This window comes from Anopheles coluzzii, chromosome 2 (genome assembly GCF_943734685.1).
Source record: "Anopheles coluzzii chromosome 2, AcolN3, whole genome shotgun sequence".
Taxonomy (NCBI): Eukaryota; Metazoa; Arthropoda; class Insecta; order Diptera; family Culicidae; genus Anopheles; species Anopheles coluzzii.
The window spans coordinates 72,030,386-72,052,167 of record NC_064670.1 but is presented as its reverse complement, the minus strand read 5'-3'; the positions used below and the strand labels follow the sequence as shown (position 1 = coordinate 72,052,167).

Below are 21,782 nucleotides of genomic sequence, written 5' to 3'. Positions count from 1 at the left end.
AATTGCTCTCATTTGAGAGCGCACAGCTATTTTTCCTTTTCTTCCCAGCTCCCCAAAAAGCTTCCTTTTATAACCAACAAGCCCGCTGGTACGAACGAACGAACGAACGAACGGGGTAGCAACTGCGGACTGGCTAAATGAAGTGTGAACTTAAATAAAGTGACGGACGATGTGAATATGAAAATACCGTCCCGAACCGGCAAACAATTTCGTTCTTGCCAAACCACTCCGCCGGTCACAAAGTGTGTGGCAGCTTGCGAAGCCGGAAGGAAAGAAAAGAAAACAACGAATGCTTTATGGGCGCGAGTAATGCACGCGAATAAAACGGTCCACAGTTGGGTGTTTGGGGCCGCTCAAGCGGAAACGGAATCATTTTCTTCGTTGGAGGGAAGTGAAAGGGTATGGTGGGTAGAAGTGCAAGCTGATTGTGCAACAGATTTATTGACTTAAGATGAATGATTTGCCTGGTGGAAAAGGGTAAACCTTAGTAGCTGGCGTATTATGATGCGGCGAAATTATGGAAGAAATAGGAAAGTAAATAAGCTGCCAATTGTGTACATAGATGTACAAATTCAATATTATCCACAAGTAAGCGTTTTGATCCATTTGAAAAGTATAATTGATTGTAGGACATATACAGTGACCGGCAAAATAAAGTGCCCACTACTTACAATTTTCATTTTTTACATTTTTTCCATGAAAAATGAAGTTATTGTACTGCTTTATTTTTTTAAACACTGTTCGTGATATGCTTAAGAATGTGTAGTACCATAGCATGACAAAAATGAGAAGTTTTCTTGAAGAAAATTTTTTTTTCCTAAATTGATCAAAATCACTGTGCCAAAATAAAGTGCCCACTTTATTCATTCTATAAAAAATATTGTTCTGAAAAAATATAACATCAATCTTTTAATTTATATGCAATCCTCTGGCTTTCTTAACGTGTTCCAAGCGTGTTTATATTTTTTTATATCCAGTTCTGCATCTAGTTTTTGGTTCTTCTGGTTCTTCACAAGCGTTATCCAGAGCTTTAAATTTAAGTTTATTTGTTTGGTTACACCTGTTGTATCCACCTTCGCACCTAGAATCTGCCACAAATGTTCGATGGCACCAAGATTTATACTTTATGCAGGACTTACAAGGTGTTTTATACGAAACGAGTTGAGGAATGTTGTTGTATTGATTGTTTGTGTTGAAATGTTAGCTTGTAGGAACATGTTTTTAGTTTTCAAACCCCATTTTTTCAAAAGAAATATCCCAATGTATTGATGAAGGATGTTCAAATAGGCATCAGCCATAGTTGTACTTTCGATTCGAGTTCGAGTTTTCGCGCTGTAAAAACTGTAAAAACCATTCAATAAAACTCTGTTATGGACGCAGTTACGCTTTCACTCCATAGTTTGAGTTCAACCAAACAATTTAGTCAATTAATAAGATGATATGTTATGTCTTTCTTCTTTATTGTCTGCCACCGGTGATATACACATTGATTAGGTACAATGAAATAGCCTAACAACGGTTAATGTCGTGGTTATTCTTGATTTACCTTAAAATCTGTGAGTAAAGTAGTGTATTTGTGCTCCTATGGGGATACAAACTATTTAAAAGAAATGAGAATCAAACAGTAACAACTACTTGTTTCGTGATCAGTTGTTGTAGATTTGATTAGGTCCTTTTGAGGCTTGCACCCACGACGAGCATGTTGTTAAGTCGTGCGAAGTGACGTGATCTAGTGTTACCATATTTGGTACCAAATTTATCCCGATTGTGGAGCCTACACCATATCTCTCGCCGCCTAGGAATTAGTAGTGAATATATTCTGGAATTGAATTCATCCCTATATCAGTCCTGCAACATGGTTTAAAATGTTGCTGGTAAGCCAGCTGTTTTTCTCGGCATTGTTTAGATCTATCTTCGTTAAGCCTATCAAAACTGTTTAGATTGAGATTGATCTTGTAACTAAACAGATCTCGACTCAGATTCCTTATCTTAACTGATGCACGAACAACGCAGTTCCTGAACTCGTGTACTTTTGCGGCTGTGATGGAATGAAGCAAAACCTAATTTAAGGACCTAATTTAAAGATAAAAAATCACGAAGAAATTTAATAAGAAAACATGCTTTAAAACTGTGGTAGATTTTGAAATGTGTATTCATTTGCTTAAATGTATCATTCCGTAAATCAGCATACAATAATAACGAACATAACAAAGCCGTTTACCAAACAACATTAATTCACACCATTAAGCAACGACATACAACGTACTTCCACATATCCACACCCTGAGCAGTTTGGAAAGAAAACAGACCTTTGTAATTGCATCTGCTATCTTCTGAAATCGTCTTCGTTTACTTGGACAGGTCGTGCAGGAATACGAGCGTGCCGTAATATTCCGATTAGGTCGTCTGATGCAAGGTGGCGCCAAAGGACCAGGTAAATTAGCCGGAACAATTTTCCACCTTAATTTCCACTTTCCCACTTTCGCTGCTCTACCATTCCGCTCACGACTGGCTGTAGAGTTAGCCGAATGGGAAAGTGTTTCCCACGGAAGTTTTTTGCATATTAATTGAATCTCTGTCTCTTTCACTTTTCTCTTTGTGTTTCTCTCTTTCTTTGATTGTATTCTGCCTACTTGTTCGTGTGTTTGGATGTTGCTGTGTGGAATCCTAGGTATCTTCTTCATACTGCCATGCATCGATGCCTACGCACGTGTAGATCTGCGAACGCGAACGTACGACGTACCACCGCAGGAGGTAGGTAACTTGTTTTACCCTCACTGGGTTGAGTTTACATAAACGCAACAGATAAAGTGAAAGATTGGTTATCCTGATCAGTAAGCACCTTGTTAATTTATTCTTATTTCTGCTTTTTTGTTCTCTTTTTCATGCTTGGCGCTGGTTCATACGCACCACATGCGCGCATTCATGTACTATCTCTTTAAACCGCGTCACGGTCAGGTTTTGACGAAGGACAGCGTCACCGTGTCGGTGGATGCTGTGGTGTACTATCGTGTATCAAATGCCACTGTTTCGATTGCGAATGTCGAGAACGCGCATCACTCGACCCGGCTGCTGGCACAAACCACGCTTCGCAACACGATGGGCACACGGCATCTGCACGAAATCCTCAGCGAACGAATGACAATCTCTGGCAGTATGCAGCTCTCGCTGGACGAAGCGACCGAAGCCTGGGGCATCAAGGTGGAGCGCGTTGAGATGTAAGTACAAAATCTTAAGAAATTTCGTCCAGCTGGAACGTTGTGATGAGGCTCGCTTCAATATTTGTTCGCCGATATCGATAACAATGATGTTCTCCTTGCCCTTCAACTCAACTACCCAACTCCCCACTATAGTAAGGATGTACGCCTACCGGTTCAGCTGCAACGTGCGATGGCTGCTGAAGCCGAGGCTGCCCGAGAGGCCCGTGCCAAGGTGATTGCAGCCGAGGGTGAGCAGAAGGCTTCACGAGCACTGCGGGAAGCGTCGGAGGTGATCGGAGACTCACCGGCCGCCCTGCAGCTACGCTACCTCCAGACACTGAACACCATCTCGGCGGAGAAGAACTCAACCATCGTGTTCCCGCTACCGATCGATATACTGACGTACTTCATGAAGTCCAAGGAAGCGTTTGTGCCGAACGCGTAAACCGGTGCCCGGTTCCATCCCTTCTTGCCTTTGAGTATTCTGTCACACACAGCCACTACAGTCGGCAGCATTATATAGTATTGACGCGCTTGGCTTTTGTTTTGAGTCTCATTCATTGAATCAATCACAGCTGCAGCAAACAATGTAACAAATAGCCTTATTTTTTTCACAAAAGGACGCTGCTGCCTTCAACGCTTCTAATACAATCTCCCAGAATTAACAAAAATATCGTTCTCTCCTTTTCAATCAACCGTACATGACTTACGCCCAAAATAGTAGGAAATCTATCAATGGCAATGATAAATAAATGCAGATTCAAGCATCGGGCCAGCCTTGCCCTTGCTTTCTACTGCAGCGAGACGAATGAGTAGCCATCAAACGGTATGTGAATATAAAGAGCAGCAATAGCTTTGCAGATTTCGGGCGAACATGGCGAACGGTTTTGGCAGGACGATGAAAAACAAAGCCCCAAAACCATAACCAAATCGCAAAGCTGGATGAAATAACTGTGGAAAGCAGCAATCGTAATGATTGGGAAACAAAAGTCAAACGAAAGCAGACTGCGAATGGAAGGGAGCGATCGAAATGGAACAATGATGGTTCTTTTTTTGGTCGTTCCTTGTGTTTCTTTGTTTCCTGTCGGCCGTTTTCGCCACGCTCTGACCCTTAACTCAATTTCCCTCCAACTTTTGGGGTAACGGGGGAAGCGGGTTGTTTGAAATTGTCCACCGGCACTCGCATACCGTGCGTCCTTGGAGTCTTGTTAAAGTTTTTAATATAACTTTTGCAAATTGTTTCCATTTCCGTTTTCCGCACGCTGTACTGGCGTTTGAGTGTGTTTGCCTTTTCCTACGATCCTTCGACGAATCGAACTCGGTTTCCCTGCCGGATTCGGTATGTTCCAGTGGCGTTGTACGGGCATCGATAAGGCTCCACCATCAGTCGTCACAGAGGACAGTGTGGATGTGTGAGTGTAGCTGTGTGTGTGTGCTCATCCTCCCGGTGGTGGAATATTCCGATGCTATCGTCCCTTCACTGCGAACCATTCTGGCCGCACGGCCGGGGCGGAACCCTTCGGGAAGGCTAAGCTTAGGCAAGGGTCTGCTGTTTTGTTTTAACCTTTTTTTCCGTCGAGCATGGAAAAAAGGTTCAATCGTTTAACGAGGAATGGGTGCAAGTTAAGTTGTTGGTAAAATGGATGAATTTTTAAGCATCCATTTCCGGTGGGGAAAGCGCCACGTGGAACAGCGCCCCGGACAGTCGGTTCTGTATAACTTTTTCATCTATCATGCGGCGACCCATCCGCTATGAAGGGGATGTTTATGAAGAAAGACATAAAAAGCACCAAAAAGGTAAAGGATTTAGTCATTGGTTTATGTTTTTGCTTTTTTTTTGTTCGGGGTCAGTAGGACAGATACGGTCTTGCACGGTTGAAAAGGCTTCGGGATGAGTTTGATTAGAGAGAGAGAAAAGAGAGAGCTAAACAAAATAGCGGTGCACTTAAGAGCACTGGACATGCTTGTGCAGAGTTTGAGTTTGTTTTTGTTAGAACTTCAGCATAAATAAGTGTGTTTATGCACAAACAATCTGCAAACATTTCCTTTGGACTCTGCAAATGAGTCAATGAGTTCACAAAAGTGAGAAACAGCATAGCCCAAACACACATACACACACACACATATAGACACACATACACAATATTCTAACAAAGTAGATATCATATCATTCAACCAGACGCACCTGATCATCTAATATTAAGTATTCGTGAATGCAATTGCCAATGATTGTTGACTTTTGTTGCGGCAAACACTAACTTAGCAGCCAGTGTGTCACACGTCATGTAACAATATTTACATAGCAGCACATTTGAATTGCACGAACAAGTTGTTGTCTTTTAATGTGCATCGATTGAAGTACACCCTTGCACAGGAAAACGCGTGATCGGTTGGGTTTGTTTTTAAATGCCGCCTCAATGATTTGGCCTTGGTCACGCCTCTCTCGTACGGTCGTAGCATTCGGTGCAGCTTTCGGTGGATCTCAAACCATACGGTTTAGATAGATAGAAGGTAATTCACTTCGGTCGCTGTTTAACAAGCTTTCCCGATGCCAATGGCACGTCAAAAGAGAAATGTTTAGTTCGCTACTTCAATCACACAGCAGCACGATCGTTCGAGCAGTCGATCGACAGAAGCGGTGGCTGCATCGAAACAAACAAACAAACAACAACACGGTGTCAAACTGTATAATGCAAATAATGACCAATAAATCAAAAAGAAACAAAACTCGTTGAAAGTGATATAAGCTTTAAGAGGAAGTTGTACTTGAACGGAAGCAATGAACAAACCAGCTTAGATAATGCAATCATTGTTAATAATGAATCAATAAAGAGTGTACTGCACGTAAGGACGCATCCGGAAACAGAGATTAACAAAAAGAAAAGAAAAAAAAGAAGGTTACACCAAACTACCAATCAACAGATCTCTGCTAAAAGCAGAAGGTATACAGATTCGTTCGTTGAAATTGAATTTATTTGGTGAGATACAAAGCACAACCCGATACACGATACAATAAATGCACATCAATTTCGTTACTCATTGCATCACAACAGCAAACGTGTGAACCATCCACGACGTTTGGTAATTTTTTTTCCGCTCTAGCAGTGTGTGCGTGTGTGTTACAATAAAACGAACGGCAAGTGTGCGAAGCGAATGTGCAAATTTTTATCTATCAGTGTTGTCATGTATTGCCGTATTCAACGAACCAAAGACACAAATTCTATTTGACATACTAAGACGTTTAATTCGAGTGTAAAAGAGAGTACTACTTACAATGATAGTATAACGAGCCACTTTACCACGTTAGTTATTTGATTATATTAATGTTAACAAGTGCCACACCAGCACACAACTACACAACCACACATAAACACGAGCAAGAGGGAGTACAACAGTAACAACCAAAACAACCAACCAACCAATCGAAACAGTAGACCTAGAGCGATAGAGTTTATAAGAGAATGTTTTGACTTAACGGATCACTTTCAACTCGATGTTCTAAATATTTCACTATTGCTGTGTTCAATACAGCTTCAAGAAAACTCTGTCCAAAAGCTGCTCCCGCTGCCACGAACGAGCGAATCTTACACGGGGAAAAAAGTGTATTAGACGGGGAAACGTAAAAATCAAAAACGGAATTTACTCTAGACTTTGTGTCCTGGGGCAGGGACCGGAACGGTTGGGCAGGGCGGATGTAGAAGCGTATCTAGTTAAGAGACTCACTCACACGAACACACACACATACACCATCACACACCATTACACAAACTCTTGTCAAGGACGGTTTAGTTGTCCCGCGCATCACGAATATATGCGATCAAGATCTTCATCATCATCGTGACCATTACGACGATTGTCTATTTTTCTCACGTTACTTACATTTTCATGATCCACTCGGAATGTTTAATGGTTGATGGACAACAGATAAAATCAAAGTATATTATGCAAAAAGGTGCAAAGATATTACACAGAGGATTACACATACAGAAAACAGAAAAGTATATAGATATATATTAACGACGTTGAGCGAAAGGCAGAGTCTAGCAAGCAAGTGTCATTGTTATAATAGAGAAGAAAGCGCACAATAGAAAGGAAGTGCAGTGTTAGTTTGTGGAGGCCAAAATGAATGAATGGAAGGAATGACAGAGGGAAAGAGGGCTGAGTTTTCAAACACTGAATGGCTGAGCCGTACCAAAACCAATTACTGAAACAACTGAAATGTGTGTTCTACACCAAGCGTAAACTTGTACGAATTCATCATACACAGAGCTAAAAACCGGCCGCACAAGGGCGAACACAAACACCCAATCATCAAAAACAATACATACAAACCTACTGATTGTGACAAAAGATCAAAACGATTCAAATAAACAAATTCGTATGAAACATTTCGTTTTACAGAAAAAATGGTACAAAACTGAACGATCTTCAGCTGGTACAGTACATTTATTGCACGTAGTACATCCGAACAGCGGGACAACGGAACAACGGTACATCGCCCACAGGGCGGTTTAATGAAGCACACCATTACTTATTGCTGGTGCAGGGTTGCTGCACGTAGTCGAGACAAAAGCCACGATTGTCCACATCGGTCGGTGCTTCGACGGAGTCGGTGTGGAAGGCTAGCCGGAACGGGCGTATCGTCGACACGACGGTCCGCTCGACAGAGCTAACCTCCGCATTGAAGGTGCCGCCGCAAATCTTGTCCTCGCACGTGCTAGCCATCGGCAATCGGTCCGCAATCTTGGCACACGGCACCATCAACCAGTCGTTGGTGCAGGAGTTGGGTGAACCTTGCGTACCGCCGCCAACCATCGCCTGCACGACGCTGTTACTGTTGCCGGACAGCGTGAAGGTGCGCGACCGATTGCCAGGCACCGCACCCGGACATGCCGTGTACTGGATGCTGCAAAAGTTGCGCTCCGTTCGGATGCATATGCTGTAGTCCTGGTTCGATAGCTGACGTCCACTGAGCGGGTCAAAGTTGAAACTCTTCACCCGACCGCTCACGCCCGTGTGGTACTGCAGACAGCCCTGGTCCGCCTTCGCGATGGCACCGCAAGGAATCTGCGAGATGCGAACGCGCCAGGATCGCGGGAAGCTTGGTCCACTCGTAATGACGGTCAGTATGATGGGATTGCTTTGGCCCATTCCTGCATCTATATACACTGTGCAAGCGATACGAACAAATGGGAGAAAGGAAGGTTGCTAGAAATGGAAGAGCAGAGCGATGTTCGGTGCATGTGCGCGCCCTTGATACTTACTGTGCTCACCCGTTGCGCTGCCACAGATCGTTGGGGCAGGACTGCCGCCCGACACGAGGAATTGGTCCGTGTTGCAGATGTGGTTCACGATTTCGGGCCCGTTCAGCGAGAAATGGTCAAAGTCGAGTCGAACTTGGCAAATGTCCGGATGCATCTTCAAAATAGTGAGCTGACAGCTGCCCGTCCCGTCCGTACTGTCCGGGTGGTTCGGGTTGACGAAGTAAGTTCCATTTTCACGCACCACTCCGCCACACGATGCCATAACTGTACCCCAATTGGAAAACCGAATGTCACTGTACCTGCTTGCAGATTCACTCTATTCGTTCAACTTACAGATACAGCACGTCCCGTACCCACCGGCACACGGTCCCGCCGGTATGCCGCCGCGCAGTACGCACTCGTTGTTGGGCTGGCAGGATCCATACTCACCGGAAGCGGCCGAACACAGCCCTTGACCCCACTGATACACGGTAAATATTGGCAAAACTGGTAGCAATGGGAGACAGACGGAGAGAGAGAGAGATGGTTAAAGTGCTTAGTAACCACTGCCGTTTGACGTCATTCGTGCGAACTGTAAGGCATGTGAGCGGGGGTATGGAAAGCTTGAGAAAAGCTTCCAGCAGCAGTGTAATCGACGGGGCAGTGATAAAATCGGCTCGCGGTGGCCTGTCGGAAGCAAAGGTTTGACTAATGGCGGCAAAGGCTAGCGAAGCGGAAGAAACGCACTATAATGAATGCATTGACCCGAATTCCATGTTTTAATTGCATTTTTTGTTTGTTTGATTTTGGAAACGGTTGAAAGCTTCGATAGCTATTTTCTAGCCGTGGCTCAGGTATGATTAGGCACGCAATTATCATTGCAGAAAGGGTGACTGGGGTAGTGCGGCTATTAAATAATAGTTTGGTATAAAATTACAGATTGCAATTAGCAAAATAGCATTAATTTGTATAATAATATCAAAAAGAAAGTACTCTAGAACTGATAGAAAGATTTATTACACAAAAGATTGATTTAGTCACTAGCAATGTTTATCTACTGCAAAGATTATATTTATATATTTAATACATTTTTTCATTTAGTTTATACAATTTACTCCTTGATTACTTCATTATTTCATTACTAGCCATTGTTTCATTTCAATCACGTTAAAAAATTATTATGTATTTACTGTATTACGGATTAATCATGATTTTCGTAAAACTGTGATGCTTTCTGCAGATTTCAAAGAAGCGTAAGTGTTGTATTTAAGTAAATGACGTCTCTATAAAAAGTAATTATAACCTTTGGAAGTACTGTTGAGCTATGCTAATAAAACAAATAGAACCTAATCTATTGGATTGAAATATGATCCAGGCTTTTCATCTGTACAATCCGTACCATTTGATTCGTCTCAAGAAGGAACGAAGCAGCGATTCAATTACGCACAAAACCCGCTCTATATTGTGTGTATCATACGTATTGTGAGGCTTTACTTTTTTGCTGACGGTGAAATAAAATACTGAACCTGTTCGTATCCCATCTCGTTTATCAATGATCCTACCAGTGCAGTGCTTTCAGTGAAACCTTAAGTCTGCCACAGAACGAGACGGTCCAGTGATGCGATGGAAGCATCAAATGAACTTTTTAATATTCAAAACCAAAGCCAGCACTGTCGCTGGCGCTGAAAGTGATGGGATTTGCTGTGGCTTTCTTCTTCGTTGTGAGCGATTCTTTGTTCCCTGTACTTGTGCCATTCGCCTAGCGCCACCGGTGCCAACGGTTTGTTAAAAATACATGGGGATTCTTCTCTGCTTTAAAAGCTCACGTCTCACTGATCCCGCTCGTTGGCATAGTCGTTGCGTTAAGTGAAGTGAACGATACTCTCCACCACGTACCGCGTACTGTGTGTGTGTGTGTGTATGTGTCCTTCCTTCCCCCAAGGGAACCCCCCGTCCAATCATGTTTTGTGCGGGCCAGTGATGTTTAGTTAATTAAATTTGAACCAATCTGCCAGACAACTGGCGAGGCACTGACTGGGCACGTTACAGTACGCGCGGCCTTGGTAGCAGTAAATGGCAACTTTATTTTTTACCTACCAAAATCACTTGCGCTCACAAGTCATGGGGGCACGATACAGGGACGAAACAAACGAGTAGCATGCACAAAAGGGGAGCCGAAAATATGTTGCTACATGGCTCCTTCCTTTGCGGTTTAATGAACGAACAAAGCGTAAGGAACAACGCCCAACAAAAAGAGGACGAACGAGGGCAGGCTATGAATATTGAAGAAGAAATACTTCCACGCACTTGGAGAGCTTGCAGGATGCAGGATACGATCCGTTCGATCTACTGCACGGTGCGACGGAGCGGAGGCATTGCTACGAAAATAGCTTCTACAAACAAAAACCGCACGGAGCAGCGGGGATGTCCTTTCATCGTTTCGCTTTCTTTTCAGCTTCCTCTGTCCATCCGATTCACTCGATGGATGATGTTTGGCAAACTAAAGCCGTGTGAACGTGTTTGCAATACGTAACCGAATCGTTTAAAGGTTCGGTTAGAAAGCACTCACACATTGCTAGGGACACTTGCCACCGCTGTCCCGTCTCTCCGTGGTATGGGAGACTGTTTTAGTCTTGATTACATTGACCGGATATGAGAGTAGATAAAGTCATTCATCGAATATTCCGGGGATGGCTTTGCACTGCCCCACTACGTCCACTCGTCGATCCACCCCGACACGCAAGAAAGCGCGCCACTGTGTCCGGGATGGGATGTCAAGTGGCGCATTGCCTTTGAAACATGGCGCGCTAGGCTATGGTTGGCCGATTGTTTGCCGGAACGCACTAGTCCAACACAAGGATAATGTCCGTATTAATCATCCCAGATGCTTCGTTTACCACCCATCACTGTTTGCGCGCGTTTGAGTGTGATGCGGACGCGCGGGGAAGCATATTCCAGCGCAAAAGGGACACTTTACGCACACATATTTTTTACATTAATCCTTTTTGCGCACAGAGTGGCACAGAACACACACACACACATCTTACATTCGAACATTAGTAGCCAGAATTGGATTGTACGAATATTCTTAAAGCTAACAACCGAACCGATTGTGTTGACCGCGAATGGGTTTATTCTTACAGCGTGTGTCTCGGCGGCTTGAGATCTGTCTGCTGGCAAGCGATCGTTGTGCACGAAACTCTTCCTGTAGCACGTTCGCTGCTGCTGGATGCACGAATAGATGAGTCACCAAAGTCTGCACTAAAGCCACAAGCACAAGTTTCTCATGAAAACCATCCACCAAATACCGCCACACGGATGATGGCATGGTGATGATTAGTATATTGTACTTTTTTTAACTTTAAAAATGAACCACTAGTGAAGCGACGAGAGTTTGCTGTGTTGATGTAATGTTGTTGCAGAAAATAGCTTTAACAAGTCATCTTTTACAGACAACAGACGTTCCCTGCCGAGCCAAACAATCGGAAATGACTGCGATGCGTCCGGGGATGTGCTGCTTTATTTATCACTTTGTTGCAGTGTCGCCGTTACCTGCCGCTTCGTTGCCGTTCCGTTTGGATTCGCGCGCTGCTACGGTTGTTAAACTATCGTCACCCGTCACCGTCTAAGCGCAGATGTAACTGAGCATTGTCATTTGATTTGTATGTTGTTCCTCTCTCCAAACGGTATGGTATAGTGTTGGGGTACAATTATTCTGGTGTAAGTTGCTTTTTTGCTTTCTTTTTTTTATTGATTATTTACCCAAGGGAAGAGTATGGTTAGGTTTGCTGCATAAGAACCTAATTAGATAATTGTCATTTTTTATTAACCTTTATCATGCAAACTGTTTCATTACCAAGAAAGATTTCTCATTTTGAAGAAAAAAAAATCGTAGCAATTGTGTAAAAATTCGATAAACAATCATAAATATTTGTGGCCAAAAATTGAGCCACATAATTTATGTTGATTAATAAACCACCAAACGTTGCTTTCTATGCGAATGCAAATCAGTACAAAACACACACACACTGATTCTGTATGGCTACGTGTTGCCGTCCATGATCGATAGATAGTGAAAAACAAACACGCACACAGCTCTGTTGCACAACGAATCAGGGAAAAGCAAGCATAGCAACCGCATGCTCCAACCATACACATACACGGAAGGCACGATTGTGGCCATTGTGGCGATGCGTTCATTTGATAAAGAAGAAAATTGCACTTTCCAACAACAATGACACAATTATGCCAACGGACCGGAGTAAAAAGGGCAACGCGCCCCGGTGGGTTAAAAAACAAAAGACCCTTTACCCGTGCTTCCTTGTCCCTGGCCCAATGGCTTCAACCGGGAAGCTGTACACCTGTGCTGACGTTTAATTTCCTTCCACATTCCAATGCTCGTGCATTATGTGACGATGATATCTGACTGACCATGCACGAGCATTCGTATCGGTGCCAACAGCAGGAAGCACCGGTATCGTAGCGACTTGCACAGCACACTGTGATGAGTATCTCGGTCCTCGGTTGAACTGAAATGTAGGTGTTAGGCGAAAGTGCGAAAATGTCACCCAAAGTCACCTGCCCTTGTTGGTTGGGTGGCGTCTAACCGTCATTCGGGGGCACACGCTCCACCCTGATGGCTTTGGAGCAGAGGTTACAGTTGATGGAGGATTTATTGCATAATGTTTCAGTCGGCTTGTCGCAGGACTGGAGTTGCTTCTGCCAAGATGCTTCAGCGACGTGTTAGGTGGTTTTGCACTGAACAATCGAAGCTTCTTCAAGCTTCTGTCGTCTTCTTCGGTATGATTGGAGGATGAGCGTGTCGTTCTTAACATCCGGGACAACGTGGGACAGTTCAGGGTGCTCGCTTGCGTCTTGGTCAATGAGCCGTAGCCAAAGCCATCGAGAAAGGCTGGTGTAGGCTGTGAACGGGAACTACAGCAATCAAGAATATTGTCTACCCCGTCGAAGCTCCCGAACCGGAAGTAAGTTGTGTTGAAGCGTAAATAATTTGTGGCCCATAGCTGCAGGGGAAGCATTTCGGGAGCTTATGGGCGACAGTTATAGTGGCTAGTTGTCAGTAGATGATGTCGGCAGAAGACGGCGTAGATAGTGCCAACACTTCCGCTCTCTAGTTTTATGGAACACTCATTTCGCTTTCACCATCACTTTATGGATCATTCTAGATGTGACTAGCGTGGTGGTAGGATACTTTCATATCATTTTGAATATAGTTTTATGTTGTTGTTAACATGTTGCTTCGCGTCGGTAAACAAGAAGCAAATTTATATTTTTTCTTCAAAAGTTGTGCATTATTTTGTGTATATTCTATACATTCGCACTCTTCTTTTTTCCACTCATGTTTCTTCATACTCTCACGGATTTTTCTTATTGTCGCGAGGACGTACTCTTTAGAGAGAAGCATAACGAGGCAGAGAGAAAGAGGATTTTTCTCATTAGAATATTATCTCATATTTCCTCTTTTTCTATGTCACTTTAAGTTGAATTACTTCTATGAATATGTTTTTTCTCTGTTTTATGTTTAATCTTAGTTCTAAGATTAAGTCTAATATTAAAGAATTCTTATTTTTTATTTTATTATGCTAAATTGCTTTATTTATGTGGTTTCTTACTTTAACTTATTTTGATTTATTCATTGATTTACTGTTTTATTTAGCTTCTTTATATATTTCATTATATATTTTAAAAAACTAAATTCATTTGTTTTTGTGTAACGATTTACTTAGTTATGTATTGACCACAGATAACATTTTTGTTTTTTTTTTTAAAGTATACTGTTTATCAACCTACCATCTTTCGTCAGTCGTGCCATTTATACGAATAACCATTTCATCATACTCTTATTAACCTCGTTCGGCGCACATTTGCGTGTAAAACTGTGTAAACAATTGCGAGATCACTCGAGCAGGAAGTGTGCCAACGTTTACATTTCGTTGATTTGTCTGTGATATAATTTTACATGTCACACCCTTTGACTTGTTGTTTGTTGGGTTGCATCGTTCATATCGTTACACATGAGAGGTGGGAAGATAACGCGTCACTTACTTAACGCGATCTACTTGCTGGTGGCGTAAGATATATATTATACATTTAACGTGTTTAACACGTCATGTTACCCGTTTTTTTAGTAACTGAATGGCGTTTTTCGGGTGATAACAAGTAACACAGCTAGTAAAACTTATCAATACCTCGTCGAGATTATAGATTCTAAGCCTATAAAATGGTTGCTCATAGTATACAATCAGTTATTTTTTGGCAATATCATGCATCATATAACCATACTACTGTAGTAATGCTTAGTTATTTTATTTATTCAGGAGGGACTGCTTTGCCGCATTGCTTATAGTAATGCTTAGTAATACTTAAGAAAGAAGGCGCTTAACAAAAGCATGTATAAATCGTACGAATATATAATACATGGAAACACAAACGTATATTAATTAAGAAGGAATATTGAAATAGCTAACTTCTGAACCTGAAATTGCTGTTACAATCATATTAATTTCATTTATTATTTTTCAAGAATCATCATTAAATGTTTTAGTATCTATTTGTAGATCAACATCTGCATGTTCTATAATTATCTTTATTACATTAATTGTTAAATACCTATAGATTTCAGAACTACATCTTACCAGTCGTTTCAGTGTTTCTCAACATTTCTACCAAGTGAAATATTTTGAAAAGATCACAATCGATTAACACATGTTTTGAAATTGTTGATATTTTATTGATATAGTTGGCAGGCCGAAGATACTTGTTATACATGTCGCTTAGCATGCACAATATGAATTTCGCAATACTAAAAACGGCTGTTTGTCAATGCATACACATCGGTTCGGTACATTTGCTCTACCTATCTCGTGCCCGTCGTTTACATTGAATAGTTATTGTATCAGTTACTAGGTAAGTTAAAACTCTCCCTCTCTCTTTGCACCTCTCCCCCCCTCTCTCTCTCTCTCTCTCTCTCTCTCTCTCTCTCTCTCTCTCTCTCTCTCTCTCTATACACCCAATGCTATTAGCATAGTTGGTCTGCTGCACGAACGTCTCATTTCATTAATCTTTGATTTTCATAAGGATTGAGTCTTCTGTTGGTTAAAAGTATCCCCTTTTTCCCTTTTTCGTATCACATGGTCGGTGTAAGATTCCTTCTTTTATTTAATACGATCACTCCTTTCCCCTCCCAAATTATAAGCAGCTCCACTGGTGTAATGCTGGGCCGACCGAATAGCCAACCAAATTCTATTCTACTCTCTCTCTCTCTCTCTCTCTCTCTCTCTCTCTCACTCTCTTTTGCGCATCTCAAAAGCATCCCAATCGGTTCCGCCTATCTGCTTATTTGGCCTAGCTAAGTTTGTTTCGGTTCCATTTTGGTTATAGTGATATAAAATGATCTGTTTCACGCTCGCGAAACAGTGAGCTTCTCGAATTGATCCCACCCATTGGAATTACTTCAAGCGGAACAAAGTGCTGGTGCTGGAGAGGCGTATCGATCTTGGAACATCTCACGAGGCAGCGCTTTGTCCACGGTACAGCGGCATAGCAGCCGTTCAGTCACACAAACATAGGCACACGCACACCCATCACATAGATTCAGCCCGCAGCGCAAATGTCCTTCGATCCGCCCGCGGTTCCTCGCCTGCCCGTTTCCAGCTGGGTGCGGGTGATGATGCGGCCCGAATTCAATATCCTTTTATTAACGAGGCTACATGTTGCTTTTCCTCCTCCGATAATCCGTTCTTCAGCGTGCGGCGTACTACGCAGCGTGGCGTTTGATATGATTTTGGTCGTTGTTGTTGTTGCATTCCGTGACGTTGACGATAATGATGATGATGATGATGATTGGCAGGCCCGGACATTTGGTAGAGTGTTGACAGAAGACAAACGGGTGGCAAAAAAAAGATGAAATCAAAAAAGTGAAACATGTTAAATGCTTGATAAAATTTCAGCCATGCTCAAGCAAAATGGGAGTTGAATGCGAAACTGTGGCACTTTGAACAATTGCCATGCAAAATACGATTGGGAAGGGGGGACAAGGATGGCCCTAAAACGATGGCACTGTCAGTCGTTGATGCATGCCTGCCATGGTTTTAAGGGAAGGGAGACGGAATGGATGGATTTGCACTTTTATGCTGATCGGTGCATCGAATCATGCATTCACACATGCCTTTCGCTTGTCAAGTTAGTCTCAGTAAAACCAGTTTAGGTGAGACAATGCGACTCTAGTAGTACCCATGGTACGCTTTAAACACTTTATCATCATGCCAAGATCTCAAGGGTAATTAATTAAGAAGCACAAAATTAGTAAAAAATAAACCAAAAAAGAATGAATTTAAAAGGAAAAACAAAATACAAACAGGAGCAAGGAGTTACTGAAAACGAACTCAAAACGAGCAACACGAACGGAAGCAAACGGAAGAAAACAAAACCATGAACAAAACACATTAAGGCAATATTCACCGGTATGTATAATTGCGAACCGATACTGAATGGAAAGTGTGTGTGCGGAAAGGTCTCTCCAGTAGGTAGTCGGTAGTGGAGGCACTTAACAGATAAGCACAAAGCCGATCTACTGCTCGAGATGGAAGGATAGTACGGGAACCCTAGCGAGAAAGGAGGGGAGACGCTGCCAGTTGCACTCGGTTAAAGGGGAGGTGAGCTTCCGGTGCGTTCCATTGTGAATCCTTCGCGCGTTCTAGATCGTTTGACTGCAGAGTCGGGGAAGAATGGGGGGAAAAATGGAAGAATATTCCGTCAAACCTGGTAGACTCGTCCTCGAACGGGTGGTGGTGATGGTGGTGTTTGTGAGCAGACAATGGCACAATGTTGTTGTTCACCGAGAGGGGAATTATATTACAACAAGGTGAAAGCAGTGGATGGTGTAGTTTGTTATTGTATTCTAGCTTTAGCTGTTTTACTGTTTTTTTTTTTTGTTGTTGTGGGGTTGTTTCATGTGTACATGTGTGAGCTCCACCGAAATGGCTACCTCACGGTGGTGAGATTAAAAACGACTTGTAAAAATGATAAAACATATTTGATTCGGGAAGGGATGGGTCGCATCCAATCGGTGGCGACCAACGGCAACTTACATGATTTCCGATCTGCCTGGCGCGTACGTTTTCGCTCCCTTTGCATTGGCCGCGGGGTGGCCGTTTTGGTGGCCGTTTTCACTAGCGACTCCAGTATCTCATCGTCGCCATCGGTGAAGCTTTCGTCCCGTCCGCCCATCACCGAGACGGAGTTATGTCCCGGACTGGGTACGGTAGGGTGCGAGTTCATGAGTGTGACGGGGGATGCTGTCGCGTCACCGCGACGCCGGCGCCAGGTTAATGTACCGCTCATCTCCACCTCATCTCCACCGGGGCCCTTGGTCGGTGTGCCAAGCAGCGTGCTAACGGAAAGAAAGGACAACTTAATAAGAGATTTTACTTTCGTCAGTGGCGCAAGAAAGCTTACCGCAGCTCGTCATCCGCCCGGTCCTCTTGCGTTTTGAGCTTGGCAACATCCACAATCAGCTTGCCTCTAGTCTTGTTTCTCTCTCGATGGTTGGCCTTCTTCTCGATCTGCTGCTGAACCCGTTCGCGCGTTGTTCGATACTCGAGCGCAAACTCGGACACAATCCGGCAGAATTCGTTCGGCCGTGATTCGGCGATTCGTAGCTGGGGTACACCGAGCCATAGCAGGAACTTTCGATACCTTTACAGGTGCCAAACGGAAACGAAAAAACAACAGAACGATTAGCAAATATTCTTTCAGCAATGGAAAGCCCTTTCACCCCTGTTCGGCCTACCTGTTCAATACCCGCCGATGTACTATGTCCAGGATGATAATCCGTTCGGCACAGTCGGCCAGAAAATCAATCAGCTTCTGCTTGAGATGCGGTGCGGTATCGTGTTTGCCGATCAGCTTCAACCGGTCCCAGGACGCCTTACACTCCGTCTCCAGATAGACGATGTTGTGAGCCAGCTCGTTAAAGTCCGCCTTGGAGGCGCGCGTGATCGGCCCTATCTCCGAGTACAGGTCGGTGGTGTTGGCCTGCGATTCCATCACCATGTGGCAGAGATGGTGAAGCAGCGAGTGCTTGTGCACGGTGTCCTTCACCTCGGGCACCTTCGCCAGATAGTCGATCTGGAAACCCTTCACCGGTGCACCGTTCAGGAAGATGCCAATATTCAACAGCGTCGACAGGATGCATTTGAAGGTGAGGTTCGATTTCAGCAGCTCGATGCCCTGCTTCAGATCGTTCAGCGGTTCGGCAATTTCCTTCTCGATGTTTTCAAAGTCCAGTTTGAACGCCCACAGCTTTAACCGAGCCCCCAGCTCGGAGATGGAGGAAAGGGTCAGCAGAAACTGTTCGGCCGTGCCGAGCGGCAGCTCTGGGTTGAGCATCTGTGCCTCCTGGATTTTGCACCGCTCCTCGTCGGTGGGCAGCATGTTCAGCAGCTTGTCGATGCCTTCGCGTGTTACGACGGTCGAGTCCATCTTTAGAATGGCCGCCTTAATCGCTCTCGGGGGAGGCAGCTTCGTCATGGCGATGTTGATCGCGTTCGAGCGCTTATGGTCCAGGACGATGATTTCCTTGTTCTTGTTTAGCTCCTGTTGCTTCTGCACGGATGGACAATTTGATAATCACGTTGTTCAGCGGTGGGAGAGCGTAGACGAGGTAACCAAAAAAAGACACCGAAAACAGAGGGTAGCAAGAAGCAAGAAAGAGAAAAAGAGAAAGAGAGAAAGAGAAAAAAGTAGAACCAGATAACAACGGTTTACTAAATGGTCGTCCCGACGTTGGAGTGCAAGGACGGTACGTTTTTATTAAATTTTTTATCCTATCCGTCGTGCGGAAGGACGGAGCGCCACGACACTGGCGAACGCCAACCGGTGGCTGTCTGTCTCCGAACACGTGCACACTCACACACACACACACACACAAGATGGAATACGAATGGAAGGACAAGTTAGCGAAACTAAATAAGATGTAAAATAGGTTCATGCATATTTATGAGTGCAAACAAGCGGCACGGTACCGGAAACTAAACTATAAAAAGGCATGCTAGGGTAGGCTGAAGATAGTGACGAGACGAGTGCACGTGATAAAGCGAACTGGATGGATGGTGAAATTAAGCTTAAATAGTTGAAATTTTAAAGGGGTTTATGACTTTTTTTTGTAATTATCTACTCACATCGCTTGTTTATTTATCTATGTTATATCAAACGTGTACGAAACTACCTTTACGTGTGGCAGAAGCGATTCATTTATTTGAGGTTGAGGTTCGTCGAGAGAAACATTGATGCAAACACTATTTATAACGCGAATGCAATTTACAACCTTCATCCACTATAACCTACTGCCTTGGACGAAATGTAATCTTACTCTCCATACACCGTATGGTTGCTCTTCAAAATAGCAGTAAAAGGAAATACCTAATGGGTTCTACTCGAGTAAGAGCTTCCTGCACCACTATCAACTGCATGAGTGTGGGGAAAGGTATAGCAGAAACTTTTAGAAAACTCCATCCCATTGAGTCGTTGGAGACAATGATGAAAGCAGCAAAGGTAAGGTAAAGATGTAGTAAGACTTTATCCGTCTAGACATGGCATCGAAAGAAAGCTCATTGCTTGAAGAAATCCCTCAAGGAATCCTTCCATAATGTGCAAGAAAAATGAAGTTGAACAAAAGTTGCGCCAAACTTGTGTGCCGAGAAATGATCCCGGAAACGTTTCTTACGTAGGAAAAGCTGAACATTAAATCTCAATCGAATGCTGGAACATGGGTTAAGGCAGGCACAACTTCCGTACAGGAATCGTTAGTAACTTATTCCTCCGTTGTGGCGGAAAAATAAAAAGATAAATGAGGGGAAAAATTGATTGAATAACTGTCTCACATTCATCTTTTCATTTTTTTGCTACTATTAACTGTGTCTAGTGCACTCCAGAGATTAAGTATATCGGTTATCCAATCAGTCGATGATTTCTGGTGCGATAAATCAGCTCAAATCGGCTCCAAATTTGCTGAGGTAGATCCCACTCGCTTAACAAATGATGCCTTTCACCAACCTTGCATCTTGAAAAAGCTTTTATCATCCCATCTGCTTACTTTCATCTATTTTTAACAAATGCCAGATCCTGCCCCATATCAGTGTGCATATGAGAAAATGGCAGAAAAAGGGAAGCCAAATTTTACGCAACTTTTACCTGTTAAGGGTTTTGGAAGGGTGTGTGTGTGCTAAAGGGGGCGAGGGTCCCGGATGGGATTTTGTTCCCGGTACTGCTACAATGAAGGTGAATTGTGAGATAGACATTATGGAAGTGGAAAATCATGCTGCAGGAAATGAAGTACGACAAAGGGAAGGAAGGAACGGGGGCACTATCGAACGAACGTTTCTTGGAAATGAAGCTACGCAAGACGAACCGAGCTCTGCTACATTAAACAGATCGATTTCGTTTAGATTCGTCTGCAAGCAAAGTGTGTTGTGCTGCCAAAGTAATGCCACTGTGAGCAAAAATTGAGACGAGGAAATCAAATAGAGAATCATTGCAAAAGGACAAAAACACGCAGCAAAGAGGATTACGATAACGAACGAACGGATGGAAAGCTGTGTGCAGCTCACCACTAGCAAAACCTGGAACAAAACAACGCGCTTAAAGTAAACAAGGATAACAGGGGGTAAAAGGATCCGAGAACCTTCCCATGCGGGTTAGCAAATTGGGATGAGAAGGGAGGGAGTTTCATGCAAAAAGAAAGAATACACACACACATGCATATTATCTATTCATCGTGCTTGGCGTATGCGCTTGCCTTCGTCAAGCGGCAAGAGGATCTCAAATGGTCAAAAATTAAATGTGGCGTTAAGATGGGATTTAGTCGAATTGATGTCTACCGTCGTGAAGTTAAATAAGATGGGATTAATACAGGATTGAAATGTTCGTTTTTTTTCGTTCGGGAGATGGAAGTTGCACGTCTAAACGGTTCAATGTTAAAGCACAGCCTCGGAAAGCCATATCGTATTTTGTTGTAGGAATAATGTACTTCTGTAAAGCTTTAAGCATAGCAGAGAAAACGCAAACTAAAAAGTCTATCGCTAACGCATCAAAAAGCAAATGTAGGCAAATGCAGCACAAAGCTTTCGCACACATGACACCGAAACAATGGAGTAGGAAAAACTACAGAACCACTCACCTCCTGGTTAGGTCGTACAGATTTAGTCATGATGGTGTGGTGACAAAACAGAGACAAACGTGAATGGCGAGGATGGATATTTTGATCGTGTGTGGGTTTGTTTTGATGGAAAATAGTTCAGATACAGCAAACAAGACAAAG

At 43.4% G+C, this 21,782-nt stretch overlaps 3 protein-coding genes across 29 annotated transcripts in view; 1 reads left to right on the top strand and 2 right to left on the bottom strand.

Annotated features, from left to right (window-relative positions):
- Positions 1-21,782, top strand: part of LOC120948467 (band 7 protein AGAP004871) — a 69,904-nt gene that overhangs the window by 45,622 nt on the left and 2,500 nt on the right. For 12 of the 13 annotated variants that reach the window (XM_040364818.2, XM_040364817.2, XM_040364816.2 and 9 more), the window contains 4 exons: positions 2,362-2,434; positions 2,672-2,754; positions 2,959-3,218; positions 3,354-7,622. In XM_040364818.2, the coding sequence (XP_040220752.2) occupies positions 2,362-2,434; positions 2,672-2,754; positions 2,959-3,218; positions 3,354-3,645 (708 nt within the window). In that variant the 3' untranslated portion in view covers positions 3,646-7,622. Of the gene's footprint in view, positions 1-2,361; positions 2,435-2,671; positions 2,755-2,958; positions 3,219-3,353; positions 7,623-21,782 lie in introns of those variants that run through there. The other variant, XR_007451872.1, reaches the window with a different exon arrangement.
- Positions 7,079-12,048, bottom strand: LOC120948466 (uncharacterized). Its single transcript, XM_040364814.2, has 4 exons — positions 11,585-12,048; positions 8,798-8,950; positions 8,465-8,728; positions 7,079-8,368 (listed from the first exon to the last, which is right to left on the bottom strand). The coding sequence occupies exons 1-4, from the start codon at positions 11,769-11,771 to the stop codon at positions 7,728-7,730; spliced, it is 1,245 nt and encodes a 414-aa protein (XP_040220748.2). The 5' UTR covers positions 11,772-12,048; the 3' UTR covers positions 7,079-7,727.
- LOC120950176 (FH1/FH2 domain-containing protein 3) overlaps positions 15,163-21,782 on the bottom strand; it is a 181,529-nt gene continuing 174,909 nt past the window's right edge. For 12 of the 15 annotated variants that reach the window (XM_049605489.1, XM_049605480.1, XM_049605477.1 and 9 more), the window contains 4 exons: positions 18,255-19,069; positions 17,921-18,160; positions 17,554-17,855; positions 15,163-16,220 (listed from right to left, as the gene is read on the bottom strand). In XM_049605489.1, the coding sequence (XP_049461446.1) occupies positions 16,147-16,220; positions 17,554-17,855; positions 17,921-18,160; positions 18,255-19,069 (1,431 nt within the window). In that variant the 3' untranslated portion in view covers positions 15,163-16,146. Of the gene's footprint in view, positions 16,221-16,924; positions 17,173-17,553; positions 17,856-17,916; positions 18,161-18,254; positions 19,070-21,782 lie in introns of those variants that run through there. The other 3 variants (XR_007451869.1, XR_007451871.1, XM_049605483.1) reach the window with 2 other exon arrangements.

Coding starts and splice junctions, on each gene's coding strand:
- LOC120948466 (XM_040364814.2), bottom strand. CDS start 11,771: ATGCCATCATCCGTGTGGCGGTATTTGGTGGATGGTTTTCATGAGAAA. Junction 8,951..11,584: donor AAGCCGCCGAGACACACGCT/GTAAGAATAAAC, acceptor CATTGCTACCAG/TTTTGCCAATATTTACCGTG. Junction 8,369..8,464: donor CAGCGCAACGGGTGAGCACA/GTAAGTATCAAG, acceptor TCGCTTGCACAG/TGTATATAGATGCAGGAATG.